Here is a 22,599-nt window from a genome sequence, read left to right as displayed (position 1 = left end):
GCGCACCCATTGACAGAGCAAAGTTCTTATCCTGTTCTGTAGGACTATGGTACTGCAAGTTTTCATCCTTGTGCAGAGTCTCCACTGACACTACAGCTCTGCTGCCCCCTTTTGGTGAGGGGTTGAACTGACCTTCTGAACCTTGTTGGATGAATTCTGTTGCAGAGGCAGGGGCGGATCTAGAAAAATATTCATGGGGTGGCAAGAGGGTGGCAGGAGAATTTGAGGGGTGGCATCCCCTGGCAGAAGTATGCTGATTTAATCGCAGTCATATCAATCAATGTTAACTTGGAAAGCCACAATATTGATATTTTAACTCAATAACATTAGGTGACATTATTGTGGCACATCAGTAAAGCCTTAAATATAAATATATAAGGTGGCAGACATCATTTAATTAATTTTAACTGAATGAGTTGGTTTCACTCTTAGACCAGCAGGGGTACCAAATCTATGCAGACTGCTGCAATAAGTAAATTAATTAACTGTCTCATCGATGTGTGTCTGTATGAATATGATAATATAACAATCATATTATTCCTATCAGCTGTCAATCCCTTTTATGGATTCACATATTCAGTGTTATTATTAAATAAACTATATTTTTTGGAGGAGTTAATGATCAATGTTCCTCAATATGCTTGCTCACCCTCCTTCAAATTTGAAAGACAAGTAATTACTATCATCAAAATAATCAAAAGAACAGTTCAGCGCCCCACAACTTCATTGCAAACAGTTACAACCACAATCAGAAAGAACAAACATTAAAGAAGTGACTAACTGCATCAGTTAGGGTTAACACACGTGCATTCAGCTAAAACATATACATCGCTGCAGTTATCATCCAGTGGAAAGTCGTTACCTACTGGCCTAGTTAAATCAAAGTGGTTACTTTTTTTTGGCTGGGCAGTGAAGTTTTACACACCGTCTTATTTGACTTTCTCAGGACGTGAAACAGTTTTTTGGGGGTAGAACCCCACAAAGAAGAAGAATATTATACACACGTAAGGTCATCATCTTAACAGTTTATTATTCTCATCGACTCATCCGTGAGCAGAGCATCAAGTTGGCATGCCTATAACAGCTGAATGTGGCGATTACAATCTTGATCAGCAAAACACCTCACAAACGATTTAAAGCTATGGTGCGTTTTGATTCAATGCTGAGTACAGCCAAACTTGACAGGCTCTTCTCTGTCATTGTAGACCGCAAACAGTGGCGGCGCCAGAGTATTTGTGTTGGGTAATCTATGGTAGGGCTAACCCATACAATGGTGGAGCTCAAGTCAGTAATGTAATTACATACACGCTCCCCTTGACAGTGAAACGCCACGCGTGAGGTTTAAATTATTTCCCTCAGAGGGTCTAAGAGAGATGTTCCTTTTGGCTCNCTGCACCAAATGTGTCTCAAGATCATGAGTGACTTGTGTGGCAGAGAATGATCCAAAGCCTATGAACTCAATCCTACCTCATCTCAGATATGTCAGTAGACATTCTCTGCCACACAAGTCACTCATGATCTTGAGACACATTTGGTGCAGGAAACCAACCAACATACAGGTTCAGTGCAAAGTAACGTGAATCAAGGCAACATTATCAACATCATGCAAAGGCAAAATGATATCACAGCTCTGTTGGTGCAGCAACAGTCAACATTGTCACTGCCACTAAGAGAAATACCAACCTTTGATGGAGACCCTTTGGAGTATAGTGCATTCATACGAGCATTTGAACATGGAGTGAAAGGAAAGACTGCTAACAATGTTGATTGCCTTTACTTTTTGGAACAATACACCAAGGGCCAACCCAAGGAACTGGTTAAAAGCTGTCAACACATGCCACCCGACAGGGGATACCAAAGAGCAAAGACACTTTTGAGAGAACGCTTTGGAAATCAACAAATAATAGCCACTGCATACATGGAGCAAGCGCTTGGATGGACACCAGTGAAAGCAGAGGATGTTAAGGCTTTGCAAGCTTTTTCTTTGTTTCTCCGTGTTTGCTGCAATGCCATGGAGGACATAAGCTACATGTCAGAGATGAATATGCCAACTAACATGCGGGCTATGATCTTAAAGTTGCCCTATAAAATCCGAGGGAAAGATGGAGAAACCTTGCTTACGAGCTACAGGAGAGGCAACATCGTCAAGCATGTTTCAGAGATATTGTCAAGTTTGTTGAGCGACAAGTATCTATTGTCTCTGATCTGCTGTTTGGAAACATTCAAGACACATCCATCTCTTCACCAAAATACATAAGTGGAAACAACATATCACAGCCTGACCCCTAGATAGGTAGACGCTGGATTTAACTACTTCACTGTATCTAAATGTAGATACAACAAGCATGCAAGTTTAAAAAATAACTATGTTTACTCACTTTAAATACATATTTATGTTAATAACTCTGTACTTCGTCTGAATGCATACTTTTAATTGCAGTACCGTAACAACGATTTATTGAATAATCCAGCGACAAAGAATAATTCAGCAACTATTGGTCATTCTTTAAACAGTTTCTTTAAAAAGCGCAATATCTTTCAGATACTCAAATATGAGATTGGATTATTTGTTGTCATAGATGGAACAAGGTTTTTTTTTCTTTTTTCTTGAATACTTCACAATTTGTCATTTCTTTTACAAAAATGGCTAATCAATGATCAACTAAGTTATCTGCAGATATTACAAAGTGTATGCTTTGTTGATATTGGAATATTTTTTCAGATCTGTGTTTCAGTTAAGTACAAGACCTTGGTTCTTCTTGCATCTCTGTTTATATTTGATTTTAGATTGTTATAACTTTAAACCTCTGGATGTATTTTCAGTCTATCAGTATAATGCTGCTTTGATGGTTTCCCATATTCTCTAACGGCGGTCATTTGCACACAAAAACCAATACACACACACAATTTGGATTCAGTGCTCAGCCTCTTTGTTTCTCGTGCATCCCAAATGCCAGCAGGTCACCGTGTGGCCTCTGTGAAATGGCACTGTGTCGAGCCGCAGCGATTGATGATGAGTCTCTCATTAAATGTGATCAGGAGAATTAACCTCCGCCTGTAGCCATCAGGACGGCTCTGTACACACTCTGCCCTTCGCCCTGTGGCTACATGCTGCAAATATACACACATGTTTCCATTTGTATACTTTTTTGGGACACTGACAATGCACTTTAGTCCTGAATAAACATAAGGGAGGCATTAGTACTTAAGGTCAAAAATTGCCATTTCCATTTTAGAGAACACAAAGAAATTCACTGGGTTTTTTCTGAAGCTACTCAAGTCCAGCTGCTCTCCATAAATGTCACTACGTCTTGGTCTTGATGCACGTTCTCCTCCTTGTGGAAGAGCATGTCATTCATATAATGTTTCACCTATTTTTAAATAGCTTACACTTTTAAATGTTTCTGCAGCTCTTCAGCTTAATTTTCTCAGAGTTGTGCAGAATAAAAAAGCTTAAACTCCATGCATAAAGACCTGAAGTTTCTTTTAAATCACCTTTTAAGTGGTCCTCCACTTTAGGGTGACATCAGTGCTTTGACAGGGAGAGTCTGCCCTCTTGTGGTCATAACTTGTAGCACAATTCAACAAGAAACATGCATACATTTGACTTGTGAGTTTATTCAAACAAGATATATTATTTATATGATGTATTAGTACAGTAATATCCACCTTCCTCTTTTTAGTTTTTTTATGAAATACTAAAATTTGTATCCTATTTTCTTGAAGATTGGGGTCTTTTGATTATCAATCCAATAAAAAACAACTATTAAAGGTGGGGTAGGTAATTTTGGAGAAACCAGCTAGAGTGCGCTGGAATTTGAAAATACACAGCCGGAAAAAATCTGCCATACGCGCACTCGACCAATGAGGGCACGAGATAAGTTTGTGCACAGATGGAAGGCTGACAGGCAGGTAGGCCATCCAGTTATTTTAGTCGGGCCGGCTAAAATGATTGATTACAGTACTACGGCTTCCACAGATGACGTTTTTTTATGGATTTTTTTGTCAAAGCAATTAAGATATTCATTGCTATCGGGATAAGAGCATTCCATGGAATATAACAAAGTGTATCTCGAGCCGGTTTCTCAAATGTACCTACCCCACCTTTAATCCATCTAGAATATGTTTTGTTGCTTCAGGGCAAACATTTTCATAAATACAGGAGAAAAAAAACAACAGAAACCTATTTGTGATCATAATTGATGTAAAAAGAAAATAGTGAAATATGCATTTAAAGTCATATTTTGGGAACACATTAAAATTAGTTTTGTATGAAGTCATTTGTGAATCAATTTAATGTAATGTAATGAATCCTGACATCTTTTTTTCAGTCTGTGTTTTCATTTTTTTTAGACTTTTGTTCATGAAACAGTATCTATGTTATTATCTCCTGTTTGTTACATCCATCCTACATATCACAAAAACCTGTTCATATAATCATAAATGTCAAATATGAATCATTATTGGCTTTAGATTTATGTAATTCTTAGAGGACCAGGTGTGGTTTCTGTGAGCTGGCTACAGGTTGATTAAACCTACAAACAGTCACTGCCTGTGTCCCCATGAAGAAACAAATGGAAAATCACAATTTAGTTATATATGTAAAAAAAGAAAGTAGCCTATGTCCATTTGCAGGGGTGCACATAACTTTTTTGCCCTGGTTCTCAAAGAAGCACCTGGAGATGTTGTTTGGTGCTCATCCTTAAAATGAAATAAACCGTAACTTTTGAGGGGGTCTTGACTTTATTTGACACACGGCACTGAACACACATGCAGAGGTGAACACAAGACAACATTAGCACGACCAGTAATCCTACAAGCTGTCATCACTACCCTCCACCCGACTGTTCTCCTCACTGTCTTCCTCTCTGTCAGACATGGTAGCTGATGATGTAGGCCTACTATAATAATAATAATAATAATAATACATGGGACTTTTATAGCGCTTTTCATGACACTCAAAGACGCTTTGACAGAGAATTTACATAAATACTACCTTCTCTCTGGTTGAGTCTGCGATTAGCTGCTTGCATCCACAAGTCAACAGCTGGTTTTGGGTCGAAAGTCTCTGTTGTCATCTTAGACAAGTGGATGTAATCAAATAAGTATGTGAACATAACCAATAACCTACCATAGCCAATAACAAATTAATGTAACTTATTTTATTTGTGTTGGCAAGTGCTCACATCAGGTTTTACACGCTCTCGCATTTTGCACCATATCTACCTTCATATTTATCCCAATAATTATAAAGGAGTGCCTTGGAAATATGCGTTTACATAAATTGTGACCAAACCGTTTGAACTTAAAGTTAACTATGTAAACACTCAGAGTCCTTTACCTCACTGAGCTGTAGTTATCAGCCTCTCGGTCTGACTGGAGAGGACTCTCCCTCCACATTATTGTAGAAACATCTTCTTCTTATATCCGTTAGCGCAGCTATCACCAGGTTCTAATAACAACAGCGCCGGTACCGGTGCACCCTCCCTCTCTCCCACGCTCACTCGCACTTTGGCTGTGAGCTGCGGACGCCAGATAAGCCAAAATCCCCCATTTTCATCACTTACAGCACCCATCGTACAGGGCAAACGAAACGTGTAACCGGGGTGAAAAGGGTGTTACATTTACTTAATTATGAATGTTGTTACATCAAGNTACAGCCGCGAATGGCGTAACAGCCATTGCTCCGTTTTCATGTTTTTTAACAGGTTTGTTCACAAAAACATTTTCACCACGGCTAGGGAGCATAGTAATAATTCATTTGTCGTCATGATCGTGTAGATGTGATTGCCCCCGAGCACCCCCTGGGTAAATACCGTACAGCCAATCACAAGTGCGTACAATGCGTGAAGTCATTGGTAAGAGACGGCCCCCGAACACATATGGTACCCCGAACACATCTGGTACCGACACCGGTACCGGTGCACCCTCCCTCTCTCCCACGCTCAGTCGCACTTTGGCTGTGAGCTCCGGGCACCAGATAAGCCAAAATCCCCCATTTTCATTACTTCCAGCGCCCATCGTACAGGGCAAACGAAACGTGTAACCGGGGTGAAAAGGGTGTTACATTTACTTAATTATGAATGTTGTTACATCAAGGCCGAAAATTAGGATGAGCCCCAACGGTCAAAAATGTTTTTTTCCCTCCCAGAATTACCAGCGCAGCGCCCCCCCAGATCTGGCGCCCTAGGCGACCATCAACGTCAGTGCTACGGGCCGGCCCTGAGTTCATATGCAACTCGCATATATCTTTCTCTCTCTTCTCTCTGTTCTCTCTCCTCTCTTTTCTCTCTCTCTCTCTCTCCTCTCTTTTCTCTCTCTCTCTCTCAATATTGGTACGCAAATGCGCGTTTTTTCAAATGACCCGTTGCTCTTTTTTTGGCGGAGGTGCGCATGCGCACCTGCACACCAGTTAGGTGCAGCCCTGTCCATTTGCCATCAATTATGCTTATTTGACCTCAGTTTCACTTTATGTTAAGCACTAGTTAGAACATTTTAGCATGCTGAGATATGTGGTTGTGATCATGTTAAATACTATACATGCTAAACGCCAACATGTTACAGTATTATTTATGCTTATTTCTCAATAAGTTACCTTGATTGAACAGGTGTAAAATAGTCAAATGTATTTTTCTGGCACTTTACTTTGTGGCTCTGCTCAATATGGGTGTTACAAGCCTAAAAGACTACATTATGTCCACCTCAGTTCCTTATTTTATTGATTAGAAAAACATGTCATGAGATATTTTAATATATAAAGATTTCAATTTCTTTGAATGGGAGCGTCTAGGGGTCCAAAAGTCGTGCTGTGGAGAGTTTAATGTCCCTACTGAAGATGCATTTGTTGGTACACATTTCATGCAAATATGCACCTGTATCTTCGCATAGCTTTTTCACCAAAAATACCTAAAAGCCAATACAGAAAAAAGGAAATTACATACAGATGTTCTAATTTCAAGATGGCGCAAAAGGAAATGGAAACATGCAATGTAATCCATACACTACAGTCTTGGAAAGTCCCTGAGAGATTTAATTTAAACAACTTAACTAGAGCCACATCTTTCCAGCCTCTACTGAAAATAGACCCTTCCTAGATAGTTTCCACACATATCTCCACCATTTCGTTCTGTTGCTCACTCTCTAACCAAGAGGAGGGTTTTCTTGGCGGGCCTCCCTTAGAAACCGCAGGGTAAAAATGTACAACAGTAACCCTTCACAGGCTCCATTTCCTGGATGGCTTTTTCAGGGTTATGACGGGGGCAGTGGGCAGAATACACACAGACGCACTCACACTGTGCACACTTCCTTTGATCCCTCGTACTTCAACACACACTCACTTTTCACTTTGCGTCATCTCTTAACCGTGGTTAAAAGAGCAAGTTTATACGAGTTCTGGAATAAAAGTGGCTTGTGGCATCTCAACCGATACCTTTTCTTTAAGCACAGCTCTCTCTACGCTGCAGCCAGCTGTAATGGGAAATATTTTTCCAGTTTCCAAGATTTCCCGGAGCAGTGTATTTTAAATGTGTAGGTATGATGAAGCCCTAAATGGAAGCAGATGTTTCAGTTTGAGAGAAGAAGAAGTTTACATAGGGCTGTAATCAAGCGAGTGATTTTTTCTCCTTTCTTTTTTTTTTTCTTCCAGTAATTTGAATCTATTTTTCTGTCTAAATGAGGCCGGTGCGCTGCATTGTGCGCACGGCTGAACCGTGCCGGGTTGAGCTGAGCTATGCAGCCACATATGGGAGTGATTACAGTCCATGTGTTTATCAGACCTCACTGAGGGACCACTGTACGGCTGAGCGGAGCACAACCAGCCTCACACACCATTCACATGTCCCCGCTGCAACCTTCTATGGAGATCAGACAAGTGTTACAGTTTTGCACCAATGCTGGACATACAATCATAATACCTCAGCTGGAATGATTACTTATCAAAGCTGTAATGACTGCAATTGAATGGAACAAACCTCTAATATCGATGAAACCCATTTGAAGCAAGGAGAAATGTTAGGCGTGCTAGGAAGAAATGGCTCTCTGAATCAGGAACATGCTTAAATGAACACATGATTGGTATTTTTTATGTTGTTATATTCATCAAGAAGGATTTGTTCTTTGTTCGGTTTGTTTGACTGTTTGTCAGCAGGATTACGGAAAAAATGCTGGCCTGATTTTCAGGGAACTTGTCGGAAAGGTGCATCATGTGCCAAGGAAAAAACTATAATTATTTTGGTTTGGATCCAATCACAAGGCGGATACTCAAATGATGTTTCACTTTCCTTAAAGAGGCCCTATTCTGCTTTTTGGGGTTTTTACTTTCCTGTAATGCGTTATATAGGTTTTTGTGCATGTAAATGGTCTGCAGAGGCTAAAATCCTAAAGTTCCCTGCAGGGGGAGTTTCTATTTTCCAATAGGCGCTTTCACACCGCAGTACTTTTCCCACAAAGGTTCATGAGGACTCTTTAGTTCTCATGAACTCAACACAGATCGCAGGATTAGGCAAATGAAGCCACTGACGTCACTTCGTCTTCTTCTGCTTTGGGTTTACTGGCAGGCCGCAAACAACTTCACGGTGTATACTGCCACCCAAAGTCACCGGCCGGAAGTCTCCGGAGTTGGGGACTGGCTACTACTGAAGCCTTCCGAGTAAATCGCCGAGAACGTCGACACCTCCTCATCTCCAGCCTTCCGAGTAAATCGCCAGAACGTCGACACCTCCTCATCTCCACCGCTCCCATGTTTTCTTTTGTGTTGCCATAAGTTAGTCTCTCTGCGTTTGTGCGCTGGGCTAATGCTAATAATGCTAATGTGAGGATAATAAAATGGCGGCTTCATATGACTTTTTGGGACTTTTACGGGGCGTGGTTTGCAATCAGCCCAGCCAATCAGACATAGGAACCTTTTTCTCCCACGAAAGTACCTGCTCTCTAGCAGGGACGGAAAAGGGGGTAAAAAGGTTCTGATTAACTAATTTTTGTTCCGGCTCTTTTTGGCGTGATTGCGACATTTCGGAACTATATCGGAACTAAAGTGGGAAAAGTACTGCGGTGTGAACGTGGCTAATGATAATAAAGGATTCATTTCAAAATAACCAACAATGTTTCACAAATCATGTATGAAATGTTGTTCACAGCTTTGAAACATTGCCAATATATTGAGGCAAAACGCCAACCTAATACAGCTTTATCGTGTGTGTGTGTGTGTGTGTGTGTGTGCTAAATTAGTTCGCAGTATGCGAAGCACAGGAGTGCCTTAAGTCAGCGAAAATATCAGTAAGTCCATCAATCCCCCTCCCGCTGGGGGCTTTATGACAGACTGTAACGCAGGGGGAGACCCTGCAGCAGAAAGCCTTCCTCTTTCCTTCTGTCTGCAAGCAAATGCTCCATCTTTGCTAGTGCATTTTTAATACTAAAAACATAGAAAACATGTCTGACATTCAGAGCATATGTTCGTCATTCACGTGCTGCCTTGAAGCCTTCTGTAAAAACCACAAGAGGGTCCCAACACATTTTTCCCCTCTTAAAAAATGCATTTTTGTTCAAAACTGCCTCGCCCAACCCTTTCTTAAAGCACCTTAATGCAGCACTTGAGCTACATCTGGCTCTAGTCTTGTGCAAATCTGACAAGCAGGCAACCCCTGGCAACTGCAGTCACAGAACATCATGGGTTTGGCAGCAGGAGAGGTTAATGAAGGCACCGATAGCATTTCAGAGCGCACGCACTCAAATGACCTCTGAAATGAGCAGTTCAGGCAGAAGGAGTGAGAGTCAGAGTTTTGGCGGCAGCAGGATGTATTTTTGCTCCGTTAATGTTGCAAGGTGAAGTTATAGTTGCTTTATGAGAAGCTATTTGTTCATTCAGGCTCGCATTGATGGAAAAGAAAGCAAGGAGGGTTCTGTATTGATTAATGAACGACACACAAAGCAAACTAATCCAGGGCCGTCAAATCTAATCTCCCTCTCTACATCAGAACAAGCGCCTTATCTCAAAGTGTTTGATAGGTCTGCGTTTAGTGCGTTACCAAATTAAACCATAGTAACATGTTTTATTCACACATTGGCCTGTGTTTGCCTGGTGATAAATGGGTGGTTCTGCTCTCCGCATGCCTTTCCTTAAATTAACTACAAATGTTCTGTTATGGATTGACAAGAGAGCCCCGAGACAACATGCTGAGGTTAGTTTCCACCACATCAGAATGTCCTGATGTTGCCATTTTCTGATGTTTAGCACTGGCTTAATTTTCCTCTGTTGGTCAGTGTTTGTATGTTTGTTGCTTCTTAATATGTTCTACTTTCTTTCAGATGTTCCTTTGTCTCTCTGGTTCTGTCTCTCAGAGTTATGTTTGTTCTGCCAGAGATTTATTTGACTCTTCAAGTGTCACTGTGTAGCCCAATCTCATTCACTCACAATTAGTTTGGCCTCACTCTGTGAAGTCTGAGACGGACCAGAACCGAGAGTTCAGTGACAGGCGGAGTCGATATGCTAAAATTGTTATGAAAATTAATAGGAAAAGACATTCAATATCTGGATTTGTTATCCCTGGAGTATATCCAGATGCTTCATGACTGAAGGAGAAAGAACTTGCCCAAAGTTGTGTGTGCTTGTTTTACGCACCAGCATGCTTTTTAAGAGTACTCCTATGATACAGCAATCCTTTGACATCAGAAGCAGAAATCTTAGCTGTTTTCCAAATGTGAAATTTCTAGGGCTGTCAAGTTAATGCGTTAATAACGCCACTAATTATTTTAACGTGCAAGTAACGCATGTGTATTTGTCCTCGGCCCACCCCGTAGTTTCCGAGCCCAAAGGCTTGACGTTGTTATTGTTGTTGTTAGTTGGATGGTGGGAGATTCTAGCGAGAAATATGGATACAAAAAAAGGTGTTTTAAACAGCAAGCCAAGCACACAGCTGATGCTGACAGCCCCGCTCCTGCCGCTCGCTTGCGGCAGACCACGCGTGAAGGTTTGCCGGGGAGACGCCTGGACACGGTGTCTACGAGCAGCAAGCTTTCAACAGCGATAGCTAAATGGGTGGCGGTGGCTACAGCTTGCAGGACAATTAACATTGTGGAGGACGAGGGACTATGAGATAATTCGGATCGCATCCGACGTGTCGACTGCACATCACAGCGCATTATTTTTGACCCAAGGTGGGAACTTCAGTCTCATGCTTTGACTGTTATGAAGACAGAGGAGCGCCATTTCGCCAACAACTGTAAACAGGCTTGTCTGTTTGAGAAACTGGCTCAGTGCAGAGAAGTAGACAGGGTTGGGAGAGAGTGTAAGAGAGAGAGAGAGGTTCCAGGTTGCTGTATTGAAAATATTCAGGAGAATATTTGTCATTGTTCAGAGGTTGTTGTGTTGAGAATATTCAGGAGAATATTTGTCATTGTTCCAATGATAATAAACAAATATTTGCATAAAGCATATTTGTCCACTCATATGTTGATAAGAGTATTAAAAACTTGAAAAATATTCCTCTAAGGTACATTTAGAACAGATACAAAATGTGCGATTAACTATGGACATCATGCGATTAAATATTTTAATCGACTGACAGCCCTAGAAATTTGCAACAGATGCAGAGATCTCTACCGTTTGCCGATGCCAACATTCTGCATATTATATGTTCCATCAGTACGCACTGCATACTGCCTACTAAACAAAAGGTTCAGTATGCCATCAGCCTTTTACTTCATGTGACTGGACACATGACTAACAGTCTGACCCGGCCTGCAGCTCTCATGTCTCTCACAACTTCCAAACAAACATTATTACACTGACATCATACATTGAATCTATTGGTCACTTTCAAGTCTGTAGACCAATACAAACTTAATTAGGTGACATATGACAGTTTATAGCCTGGCTCAAAATCTCTGCCATTGCCCAGCCTGTAGTGACGCAATGCATCTAGGGAAATGTCATTATATCCCGTAAGCTCATGCCAAATAATCAGAAATATGGGCTGATCTAGTACAGCCAGTCATTTTTAGCATACAAAAAATACACACAGCATGCATGCATGTCCATTAGGCTCACTTGCTATACATCCAGGTATTTTTCACATAGACAAAATCCACAAATGTATACAGTTGGAAAGTACTTTACATCATAATTTGTACGCATGGAATAAACACTTTCTAGATTCCAAACAGTCATTCCTTTTTACTCAATGCATTCTTCATCATGTCATAACCTGGCGCCTACATCACCCACAATGCTACTTGACCACCGAAAATTCAGATTACCATTTGGTTGTATTATGCAAGTACTGGGTAATGTAGCCATAAACTGTTAGCTCTGAGCAGAGATTAACAGCAGGGTATAGAAAACTCACTTCATTTCAAAACTTTTAATAACCAACGCTGACTCATCATGTGACATCACCTGAGGCGATCTATTATATTTTGTTGACTCCCACTGGGACCACACAATACGTAAGCAGCAGAATTCCCTTCGGCTGGAGATATTTATGCTTTTCAACAACATCAAGGTTCAAGGTTATTTATTTTGTCATACGAACATATCTACAGTGTAGTTATGCCGATTAAATTCTTAGGTCACAGGCTTCTCCAACAGTGCAACACAATAAACCAGACAGAAACATATAGTGCAAGTAATTGTAAATAGTAAATACAAAAAGAAAAATTGTTTAAAAAAGTGAAATAAGAGTCTATATGCCAGTTATTGGAATGATATATTAGATAAATAATTACTAAGTAGATGAATATTATGGATGTTGTTTCAGCAGTTCAGTTGTTTAGCAGCCTTATTGCCTGTGGTATGATTTACTTTTGCAACATGTAACGTTAGATTCTGAAGACATGCAAAACCAACACTCTTAATGCAGGAAAGCATTACACTGCCATCACACAAAAACATAATCAAATAGATGTTACGAACTCAGACACTTAGGATGTAGGACCCAATTGCACGACCCGGGAGACAGAGGTAAAGTATTTGTAAGATACTTTATTTTCCAAATACAGCATTGAACAACAAAAAAAGGTCCCTATCAAATCTCAAGTTTGAGATGAAAAAAATAGAGAACAAAATGAAAGCGTTCACGTAAGTGAAGGAATCAACTTTTCAAAAGTACAAGGAGCATAGACCTGACCATAGCAAGGCACATACGAACTGACACCTTGAACCACTGGGAGACAGGGATATTACACAGGGTAACAAGACACAGGTGGGAATAATCAGGGGCGGGACTGGCGCTGATTAGCACAAGGAACACAGAAAGGTGACAGGTTGAAAACAACCAGGAAATTAGTACACACCAGCGAACTAACGACAGACAGGCGGAAAACAGGGGAAAAAGACCAGACAAATACACAGACAAGAGAAAAAACATGACAAACTTGACAAGGAGGAAAGCAAAACACCCACTACCAGACAACAAAACAAAAAAACGTGACACACACACAAATACCATGACAGAACACCCACCCTCAAGGGACGGATTCCAGACGTACAAAAAAATCAAAAAAGGGTGGGTGGAGGGGGTCCGGACGACAACCCAGAGGCAAAGCACAGTCCATGATGGGTGTCTCCGGGCGGGAGACGACCAGGGGCAAGGCAGAGTCCATTGATGGGTGTCTCGGGCGGACGACCCAGGGGCAAGTCAGAGTCCATGATGGTGTTGGTCTCGGGCGGACGACCCAGGGGCGGAATCTCCGGCGGATCAGGCGCAGACGAGACCTCCTGGACGAGAACCTGGGCTGGTGGTCAGTGGGACCCACGACGGAGCAAGGGCTGGTGTCGATGGGACCCGAAACAGGACAGGACACGGGTGTTGGCAGGGAAACTCGGCGGAGCAAGTCTCAGGCGGGACCGCCCACGGAACAGGGACCATGGAGCTGGCAACGACCCCCGATGAAACAGGTGTCGGGCTGGACCTCCAACGGCACAGAACATAGGAACGGCAGGATCCCCCGGCAGAAGAGCAGTCGTCCGGGGCCTCCAAATGGGCACCAGGACACAGGGCAGGCCGGCAGGACCCCACGGCAGAAGAGAGCAAGCCGGCGGGTCCCCAACCGGCACAGAAAACATAGGACCGGCAGGACCCCCCGGCAGCAGAAAAAGCAGTCGGTGGGTGCCCCAAACGGCACAGGGCACAGGGGCCCGGCAGGATCCCAGAACAGAAGAGGCGGTTTGGCGGGGGTCCCCAACGGCACAGAAACACTAGGGACTGGCAGGACCCCCGGCAGAAGAGCGGTCGACGGGGCCCCAACGGCACCAGGACATGGAGCCCGGCAGGACCCCCCAGCGGAACTTCCAAAGGACATTGGGTAGGGACTTGAGAGGGAACTTGAGAGGAGACTCGAGAGGCAACCGAGAGGAGACTCGAGAGGGAAACTCGAGAGGAGAACTTGAGAGGTGGCCTTGAGAGGGAACTCGAGAGGAAGACTCGAGAGGTGACTTGAGAGGGGACTCTAGAGGGAACTTGTGCGGGGACTCGAGGGGGAAACTGAGAGGTGGCTTGAGAAGGCAAACTCGAGAGGGAAACTTGAGCGGGGACTCGAGGGGACAACTGAAGAGGTGGGCTTGAGAGGGACACTCGAGAGGAGACTCCGAGAGGGGGACCTGAGAGGATGAGACTTGAGAGCTGGGAAACTTGAGAGGTGAAACCTGTGAGAGGAGATTTGAGAGGGCTCTCGAGAGTTGACTTGAAAGGGACTTGAACAGGGGACTCGAGAGGAGGCTCGAGAAGGGATCTGAGAAGGAACCTGACAGGGGAGCTCGAGAGAGGAAGCTTGAGAGGTGAACTTGAGATGAACTTGAGAGGTGACTTGAGAGGACCCTTGAGAGGTGATTTGAGAGGGGCTCTCGAGAGATGACTTGGAAAGGGAACTCCGAGAGGGGACTGGAGAGGGAACTTGAAGGACCTTGACAGGGGACTCGAGAGGGAACTTGAGAAAAGGAACCTGACAGGGGAACTCGAGAAGGGGACTCGAGAGGAGACTTGAGAGGTGACTTGAGACGGGCTCTCTCGAGAGAGATGACCTGAAAGGGAACTCGAAGGAGGAGGACTTGGAGAGGGAAGTTTGACAGGGGACTCGAGAAGAGGCTCGAGAGGGGAACTTTGAGAAGGAACCTGACAGGGGGAAGCTCCGAGAGGGAACTTGAAGAGGTGGACGGAGGACACTCTGAGAGGTGATTTGAGGGGCTCTCGAGAGATGACGTTGAAAGGGAACTCGAGAGGACTGGAGAGTGGAACTTTGAAAAGGACGCTTGACAGGGGACTCGAGAGGGGAACTTGAAAAAGGAACTTGACAGGGACTCGATAGGGAGACTTGAGACGTCTCGTAAGCCGACAGGGAACAGGAAGATGGCATCGGCCGAAGAGCCGTACTGGAGCCGGAAACGGAGTCGGGACCATGATTACTGGGGCCCGGTAGTGAAAGCCGGAACCATGGGGCTGCTGGGCCGGCACTAGGAGCAGTCCGCAGGTTTGAGGGATCAAACGATTCATAATTGTTCCGGCCAGCTGATGCAGCTGTGTAGAGAATGTCTTCCTGAATCTCGGCCTGAGCCGTTCTCTCAGCTCTTGTGATTCCTGGGTGGCCATACCCCAGCTGTTTCCTCCGTGGTGAAAACACTTTCCGCCGTGTGCTGACAGAGTGGCGTGAGTGTTCTTGGGTCGGCTGGGTCCATAATGGTCGTTCGTTTCTGTTACGAACTCAGACACTTAGGATGTAGGACCCAATTGCAGCGAACCCGGGAGACCAGAGGTAAAAGTATTTGTAAGATACTTTATTTTCCCCAGAAATACAGGCCATTGACAAAACAAAAAAGGTAACTATCCAAATCTCAAGCCGAGATGACAAAAATAGAGAACAAAAAAATGAAAGCGCTCAACGTAGTGAGGAATGAACACTTTCAAAAGCACAAGCAGCATAAGAACTGACCCATAGCAAGAGCCATCACGACTGAACTCAAAACAGCGGTGGGAGACAGGGGAATTTTAAACACAGGGTAAGCAAGACACACAGGTGGGAATAATCAGGGGTGGGACTGACGCTGATTAGCAACAGGAGACACAGAGAGGAGTGACCAGGTGAAAAAAAGTCAGGAAATTAGAGCACACCAGGGAAACTAACGAACAGACAGGAAAAACACAGGGTAAAAAAGACCAGACAATACACAGGGAGGAAACATGACAAGGAGAAAAGCAAAAAACACCCACCTACCGACACAACACAAGAATCGTGACAATAGAACCTGTGAAACCGGACTTTGAATGTGTACACATCGGTTGTTGTTTTCAGCACATTATGGCTCTCCCAATATGTGGTTCACACCAAAACTGTGACATACAGCAGGGGCTATTCAACTACACATTCAGTTTGGGCGCAGATTTTATAAGCTACACACAATTCAGCTGGGGCCAGACATTCAGCGGCCTGTAAAAAGCGGGTAGTTACACATTTTAAACCAAAACATATTACTGCGATGAAAAACATGCAAGATTTTTTTATTCATTGTTCATCTAATAAAGGGTACGGTCAAAAAGTGCATAAAAAAAAAACAACCAAATTAGCATTAATTTAACAGAATACTGAAAAAAGTGGACACAGTTGTAGCATTAGCATCTTGGTTTGCTTTAGAAGTCAAATATTCGAGGTTATTTTTTTTTAACCAAGCGCACATCACAATAGTGCATTACTGAATACAATAATTAGGCAGTCCTTAATAAATGTGCTCACATTGACAAAACAAAAACAGCCTAAAGAGCTCCAATGCAACACCAAAGAGGTAGTACTGTTAGCAATATCTTTTCACTTTTCAAGTAATAACAAAAAAATCCATACCGTTTTTGGTCACATTTGTCGCCAGACACATTACAAAGTCATTTAAATCGCAATACAGAAAGAACTATCCAACACACTATCAGTGCAGCCAAACCCATAACAAGCGGGATCACGTAACTATTATGAAATGAATATACACCTACACGTCTACTATAGTAAACTACTCTAGGTGTTTATATCACCTCCATTTGTGATTTGTGTCAATCGCGACCTTTCTCCATGTCAGAAGGGACATTTTTTTGTTTTTTGAACAAGAGCAGTTGATTTTTGGCTCATAGGATAGTGTCAATGCAATCCCAAGACATTGGTGAAAAAGTGCTGGTCCAGTCAGGGAGCAGCGAGTGCTACTTTTGATTGAGTTTCATGCGTGAAAAAGCTTGATATCACATGTGTATGTTCGATCAAAACATACTGAGCACAGCGGATCGCTACTTTCTGAACGTTAGGGAACTGCTGTTTTTTGACATTCACTGCCAAAAACTTCGCCTGGCGCCGTTAGTGCGCTGCATGTCAATAAGTCTCCAGTGTAATATTTCCCCCTTGTCGATGCAGGGGACCACTTCTCGTTGCTCTGGTTGATACGTCCCCCCTCCTATTGCAACAGTGGAAGGGGTCTCTGGCAAAAGCCCATCATCACGTCTGGGTGGGCAGAGCAAGTCCATCCAATAAGACCGGGCAAAGTTCTCTTTCAACCTCGCAATGAAATCTGTCATCACATCCGTGATTTGTCCGGAGATGTGATGTGTTTGGGGAGCCGTCGGAAAATGCAGCATCCGACCCGTGCTCAAGTCGGTCGCGAAAAGGTCCAGCTTTGACTTGGATCTCGGCTCCACAAGATCAATTACCGTTTTGGTCTCTGTTTAACGCTTCAGAGTTGAGAGAGACATGTTTTAGAGTTGCTATCAATAGGACCACCGTTACTAGCACCACTTAGATGCACTTTCAAAAAACGTGCCTGCGTTGTGGTTTGGTGGTTTCTATGCAACGCGGGAGTGTTGCGTTCATGTCTGTACTAGTGTAGGAATTTGGCTACCGGAGGCAGTCTGGGCACTCCGGGAGTTGGTTCTGGGGCCCATCTCGGGCCCGCGCGGCCGCCAGTTGAATAGGCCTGACATACCAGCATGCACTGCAGATAGACATCAATTTCAAACTAGGGCTGCACGATTTTGGGAAAAAATCCTAATCTAGCGATTTTTCCGACAGATATTTCGATTTCGAACAAATATTGCGATTTGCGATATTTGTTTTTAAGCGACCCAACGGAAGTTTATTGTAAAATGCGGCCATATCTCCGGCTAGGAAGGTCGTATCAACGTGCTCCCGTCTCTAGCACCCCCGCAGCCCGAGCCACGAGTGAAAGAACTAAACTTACATAAAACTTCCATTGGGTTGCTTTAAAGTCAAGCTTCAGTTTAAGATTCACCCTGTAATAGGTGTAAAACATGTGATGGAGCATTACTAACCTGACTCAGATGGTTTGTTTCACCAAACCATCCAGGAGAGTTCCATTGGAAGCCATTTGGAAAAGTATTTCAAAAATACTTGGCAGGTGATTGGATCAATCTGTCTATCACCTTCTATCATGGGCCACTTCTGATTGGTTAACAATGGCTGGTACATGTGGAGCACAGCACTTCTGATTGGTGTGGATGACTGACACACAAGAAGCTTTTTTTTTTTTTATCAAAAATTGTTTTTTAAATCGCAGGCTTTGCGATTTGATAATCGCATCATTTAAAATAGCGATTTCGATTTAAAATCGATTAATCGTTCAGACCTAGTTCAAACACGTGAAACCAGCACATCGGAGGGAAATGACCAATCGATTGGCAGCTTTCACCTGCAGCTCTGCAGATACCTGCTGTCAGATAACACCTGCCAATTGGCTGTCCACTCACTTTGTTAGATAAAGCTTAGTCACTGTGAAGCAGAGTCCAAAACACACTCAGAAATAATAATGTGATGCATGTGTTTTTATACTGAAGCAGATCAGCATGTAGAGATGAGCCCAGATCATGAGAATTCAAAACTAACATTGTACATAATCTTGGATCCCCACACTAAAATGTCAGTAGTAACAAAGTACATTTAATCAAAACCTAAATCTAAACTGTTGGAGAGAAACTCCCTCTGGAGGGAACACAGGGATTTTAGCCTTTGCTGACCATTTACATGCACAGAAACCTATAAACACACTACAGGAAAAGGAAACCCCCAAAAGCAGAACAAGGCCCCTTTAAAACTTCACTTACAATAACATATTTCAAGGACAAGTTGGAGATTAGTAGTGATTTACATTTTCTTATTCCTTATTTCCTGCCTTATTAATCATCTCACGTCCACTCAGATGTACCAGTAGAGCCTTCAGAAGGTCCAGACCCCTAGGTTGGGAACCACTTTACAAACTACCCAAGTGAATACAAGCCAAAACTAGCTCCATCTCATCCACCTACCGTAACCGACTGCTAATAAATGAATGCATCAATGTAAACAATTTCATAACAATTATATCAGTCACAGGGGCCATTTATCTGCAAAATTAGTACTTGAACCTTTGATACTTTAGTTGCATTTTGTGGAGAACCCCTCTCTTTTGTAATTAGTAGTGTTTAGAGTATTTCCCCATGTTGTTTTGGTGCTTAATCAAAGGACGCAGTATTTTCCTCAATGTCTCTGAGACTGCTCCTGCAGCCTGGAAGAGAAAGAGGGCAGATCGATATCCAGATAAAACCACCTCATGACATACTTCCACAGGCAAACACACGGAAACACTTCATCCAGTGTTAGTGTGTGTGTGAGTGAGGGTACTATGCATGAGAAAGCACATTTCTAACATACTGTGTGTCTACAGATGTTACGTCCGTTTGGTCATGCACCTCTGCAGCACAATGAATTATACACAGAGTTCTCCCCAGCCCTTTTCCGTAAGTGTCTTTCATATCACGGAGAATCTATTTCCCCTGCAGTAGCACTCCAGGCTTGCCTCTGATTGATTGTGTGTTAAACTGCTGGTGTCTGAGAGACAGTCTGCCAGGAAGCTCTGCTCTATGACTCCGGGTCCCCGGCACGCAGACAAGAAGCGAGCCTCTTCACCGCACAGGATAAATCAAGCTCATTACAAGAGATGTGTAATTTGAAAGTAAGTGTTTGGCACCAAGCTGGCCAAATCTCGCCCCCGCGTACACCCTTATTTAGAGACCGGGACCTGGCAGCTTGGATGGAGACAGATCTCCGATAAAAGAGTCTTATATCAAACACACACATACTGAGACAAAGGCATCAGTGAAAAGGGCAATGAAGCGAGATTCATGAGTACATTTGCACTTCATGTACAGTACACCTCCACAGATTGTCGGAAATAGCAGGAAATGAGAGTGGAGGTGGAAGAAAGGGAGATTATGTGATCGGAACAATACAGACAATCAGATCAGAATAATGAGAACGAGAGCTCCAAATGTTAAGTGGATTCAAAAGAAAATGTATTGGCCACTTGTTCGAAAAAAAGTAATTTTCTCAACAAAAATGCCAAACATTCTGATGGTTTAAACTTTAAAGTGATCAACTTTAGGCAGTCTTACACTTAAGCCAATTGAATATTTTTGAGATTCTTAAAGTAATAATGACAAAACCAGACATTTAAGAAGGAGATAACTGGTGACTGTTCACTAAAACATGGATAAAGGTGGCAGGTGCGCTTGGAAAACGGTGAATGGAGGCACTCACAAATGTGAGATCAAGTAACCACAAGAAAGTATGAATCCAAAAGCTTTTATTTTGGTGACTAAATACGTTTTGGAGTGAAAGGATGACCTTCCTGTCATCCTTTCCTCCCTAACACTTTAGGTCACTGGGTTCAAATTGACCCATTTTGATATAGGCCTACTACGTTTCCTTTACGAGTACCAAATTGATATTTTGACCGAGTGTTAGTTCAAATGTAACCTTAAAACTTTCACAAATCTAGGGTTATTTGTCCAAAAACATCTGAATATGATATTGAAAACTGCACAAGATGCAGATTAGATACAGATTAGAGACCATAATGAGTAAACCGATAATGAGAATAAAGATGTGTTGCAAGCCAAAAGAAAACACACATGTCATCACAAGTTCTTGACAAACAATGCTTAGCCAGCGAGGAAGTGTTGTGCACAGCCAGTGGTTATGCAAAGAGGAAGGAAACAGTGTGAACTCAGTAAAAGTGAGAGCCTTTAAATAATGCTAACTATAACCACAGGACACAAACTGACACTATGTAGAAAATGTGGTGCATTAGGGATAACTAGTGTCATCCTGTTGGAGCTGCGCTCAGAATATCTAAAACACCTTCAGGAGGTTTGCCAAAAGAACACTCCCACCACGCTGAGGAGTCAAATCAGTTGCACAGTCTGTGTTCCATCTATCACCCTGACCCCCTGTTATCACGTGTTTATCGCCTCAGGGTGTGTGTGCACTCACAGGTGTGCATGTAAACACTACAGCAGGAGATTTGATCCCAAGAATGTATACCTCCTGTACGTGGAATTAAAAACTGCATATTCCTTCACAGCCGCTCTATGGCGCATGATTGGACAGTGCTGGTCCACCCAATGAAAACCTGATTTTGGCAATAAAATTACGATTGACGGCTTCCTGCCACTGAGCAGCTTTGTCAACATTGCAGGTGCAGACAAATGTATCCGTGCGTAACGATTCCAAACACTGGGAATCAGAGCGCACGGTGTCAGGATACAAAAAAAACGATTAAATTAACACAATAAATTAGGCTTTTATGTTCAAATCTGACTCCAATCTCTTGAAATGCAGGTTTTAAGGGCTACTAATGTATGCACACACACCGCTAAATCCCCAAATCCACAAGGTTAAAACACTCATGGCGTGGCTTCATTTAAAGTGCCAGTTTCTGTGGGGTAGTCGAGCCTGTCCCAGACCAAAACATCGTAAAAAGACAGGTCCTACCTGGTAATCTCGAAGCTGCAACCCTTCCGAAGGAGCAGGGCTCTCTTCCGCATGATGCCTTTGTCTCTGCCGAGGTACACATTTTTATCTGAATTCATGGGTGCTGGGCGAGCAGGTAGACTCGTGGAAACAGCAGCGCCTTTTTTTCCCAAAGGCGAAGAAAATAAAAAGTCCCAAAATGCGAGAGTGAAAGAGGCGGAGGAGAAACAGAGAGAAACGGGCTGGTGGGAAAAAAGAGAGGTGGAAAAAAATCCTTTGACGCTCGGTCCGAGGAAAGTGATCTTGCAGACTTTCCCCCCCTCAGGCGAGACAAAATACGGTGTGGTTGGAGCTCTTAGAGGTGCATGGTGTCCGGGGAGGGGAATGTCTCCATGCGGGCTGTAATGCTGCTGCTGTCAACCTGAGAGACCGAGAGTCCTGATCCACTGATCCTGAGGAGTAGAGCCACAGCGCTCCTTCTACTGCTGCCCGGCACTGAGGGCTGTTAGAGGGAGAGAGAGAGAGGGAGGGAGGGGGAGAGAGAGAGAGAGAGAGAGAGAGAGAGAGAGAGAGAGAGAGAGAGATTTAACGACCTGAACTCTTTATGCGTGAGAAGAGAGAGGAGAGAGAGAGAGAGAGAGAGAGAGAGAGAGAGCAGCACTTCCTCAATGTCCACAATTTAAATCTGTCCTGGAACATTTTGTTTCCTACATTCTCTATAGACATCGACAACTTATTAAATAATTTAAGAAAATCTNGTACGTCGTCGTCGTCGTCGTCGTCGTCGTACGTACGTCGTCGTCGTCGTCGTCGTCGTCGTCGTACGTCGTCGTCGTCGTC

General features: G+C 43.2%; 1 protein-coding gene across 1 annotated transcript in view; it reads right to left on the bottom strand.

Annotated features, from left to right (window-relative positions):
• Positions 1-22,248, bottom strand: part of garnl3 (GTPase activating Rap/RanGAP domain like 3) — an 87,199-nt gene extending 64,951 nt beyond the window's left edge. Inside the window, exon 1 of the mRNA XM_010784157.1 lies at positions 21,781-22,248. Within this exon, the coding sequence (XP_010782459.1) occupies positions 21,781-21,878 (98 nt within the window). The 5' untranslated portion in view covers positions 21,879-22,248. The remainder of the gene's footprint in view (positions 1-21,780) is intronic.
• Between the last annotated feature and the right edge of the window lie 351 nt (positions 22,249-22,599).

The sequence above is a fragment of the Notothenia coriiceps genome, unplaced genomic scaffold (genome assembly GCF_000735185.1).
Source record: "Notothenia coriiceps isolate Sejong01 unplaced genomic scaffold, NC01 NC01_scaffold00000667, whole genome shotgun sequence".
NCBI lineage: Eukaryota > Metazoa > Chordata > Actinopteri > Perciformes > Nototheniidae > Notothenia > Notothenia coriiceps.
The sequence above is the reverse complement of the archived record's forward strand: the minus strand, read 5'-3'. Positions and strand labels throughout refer to the sequence as shown.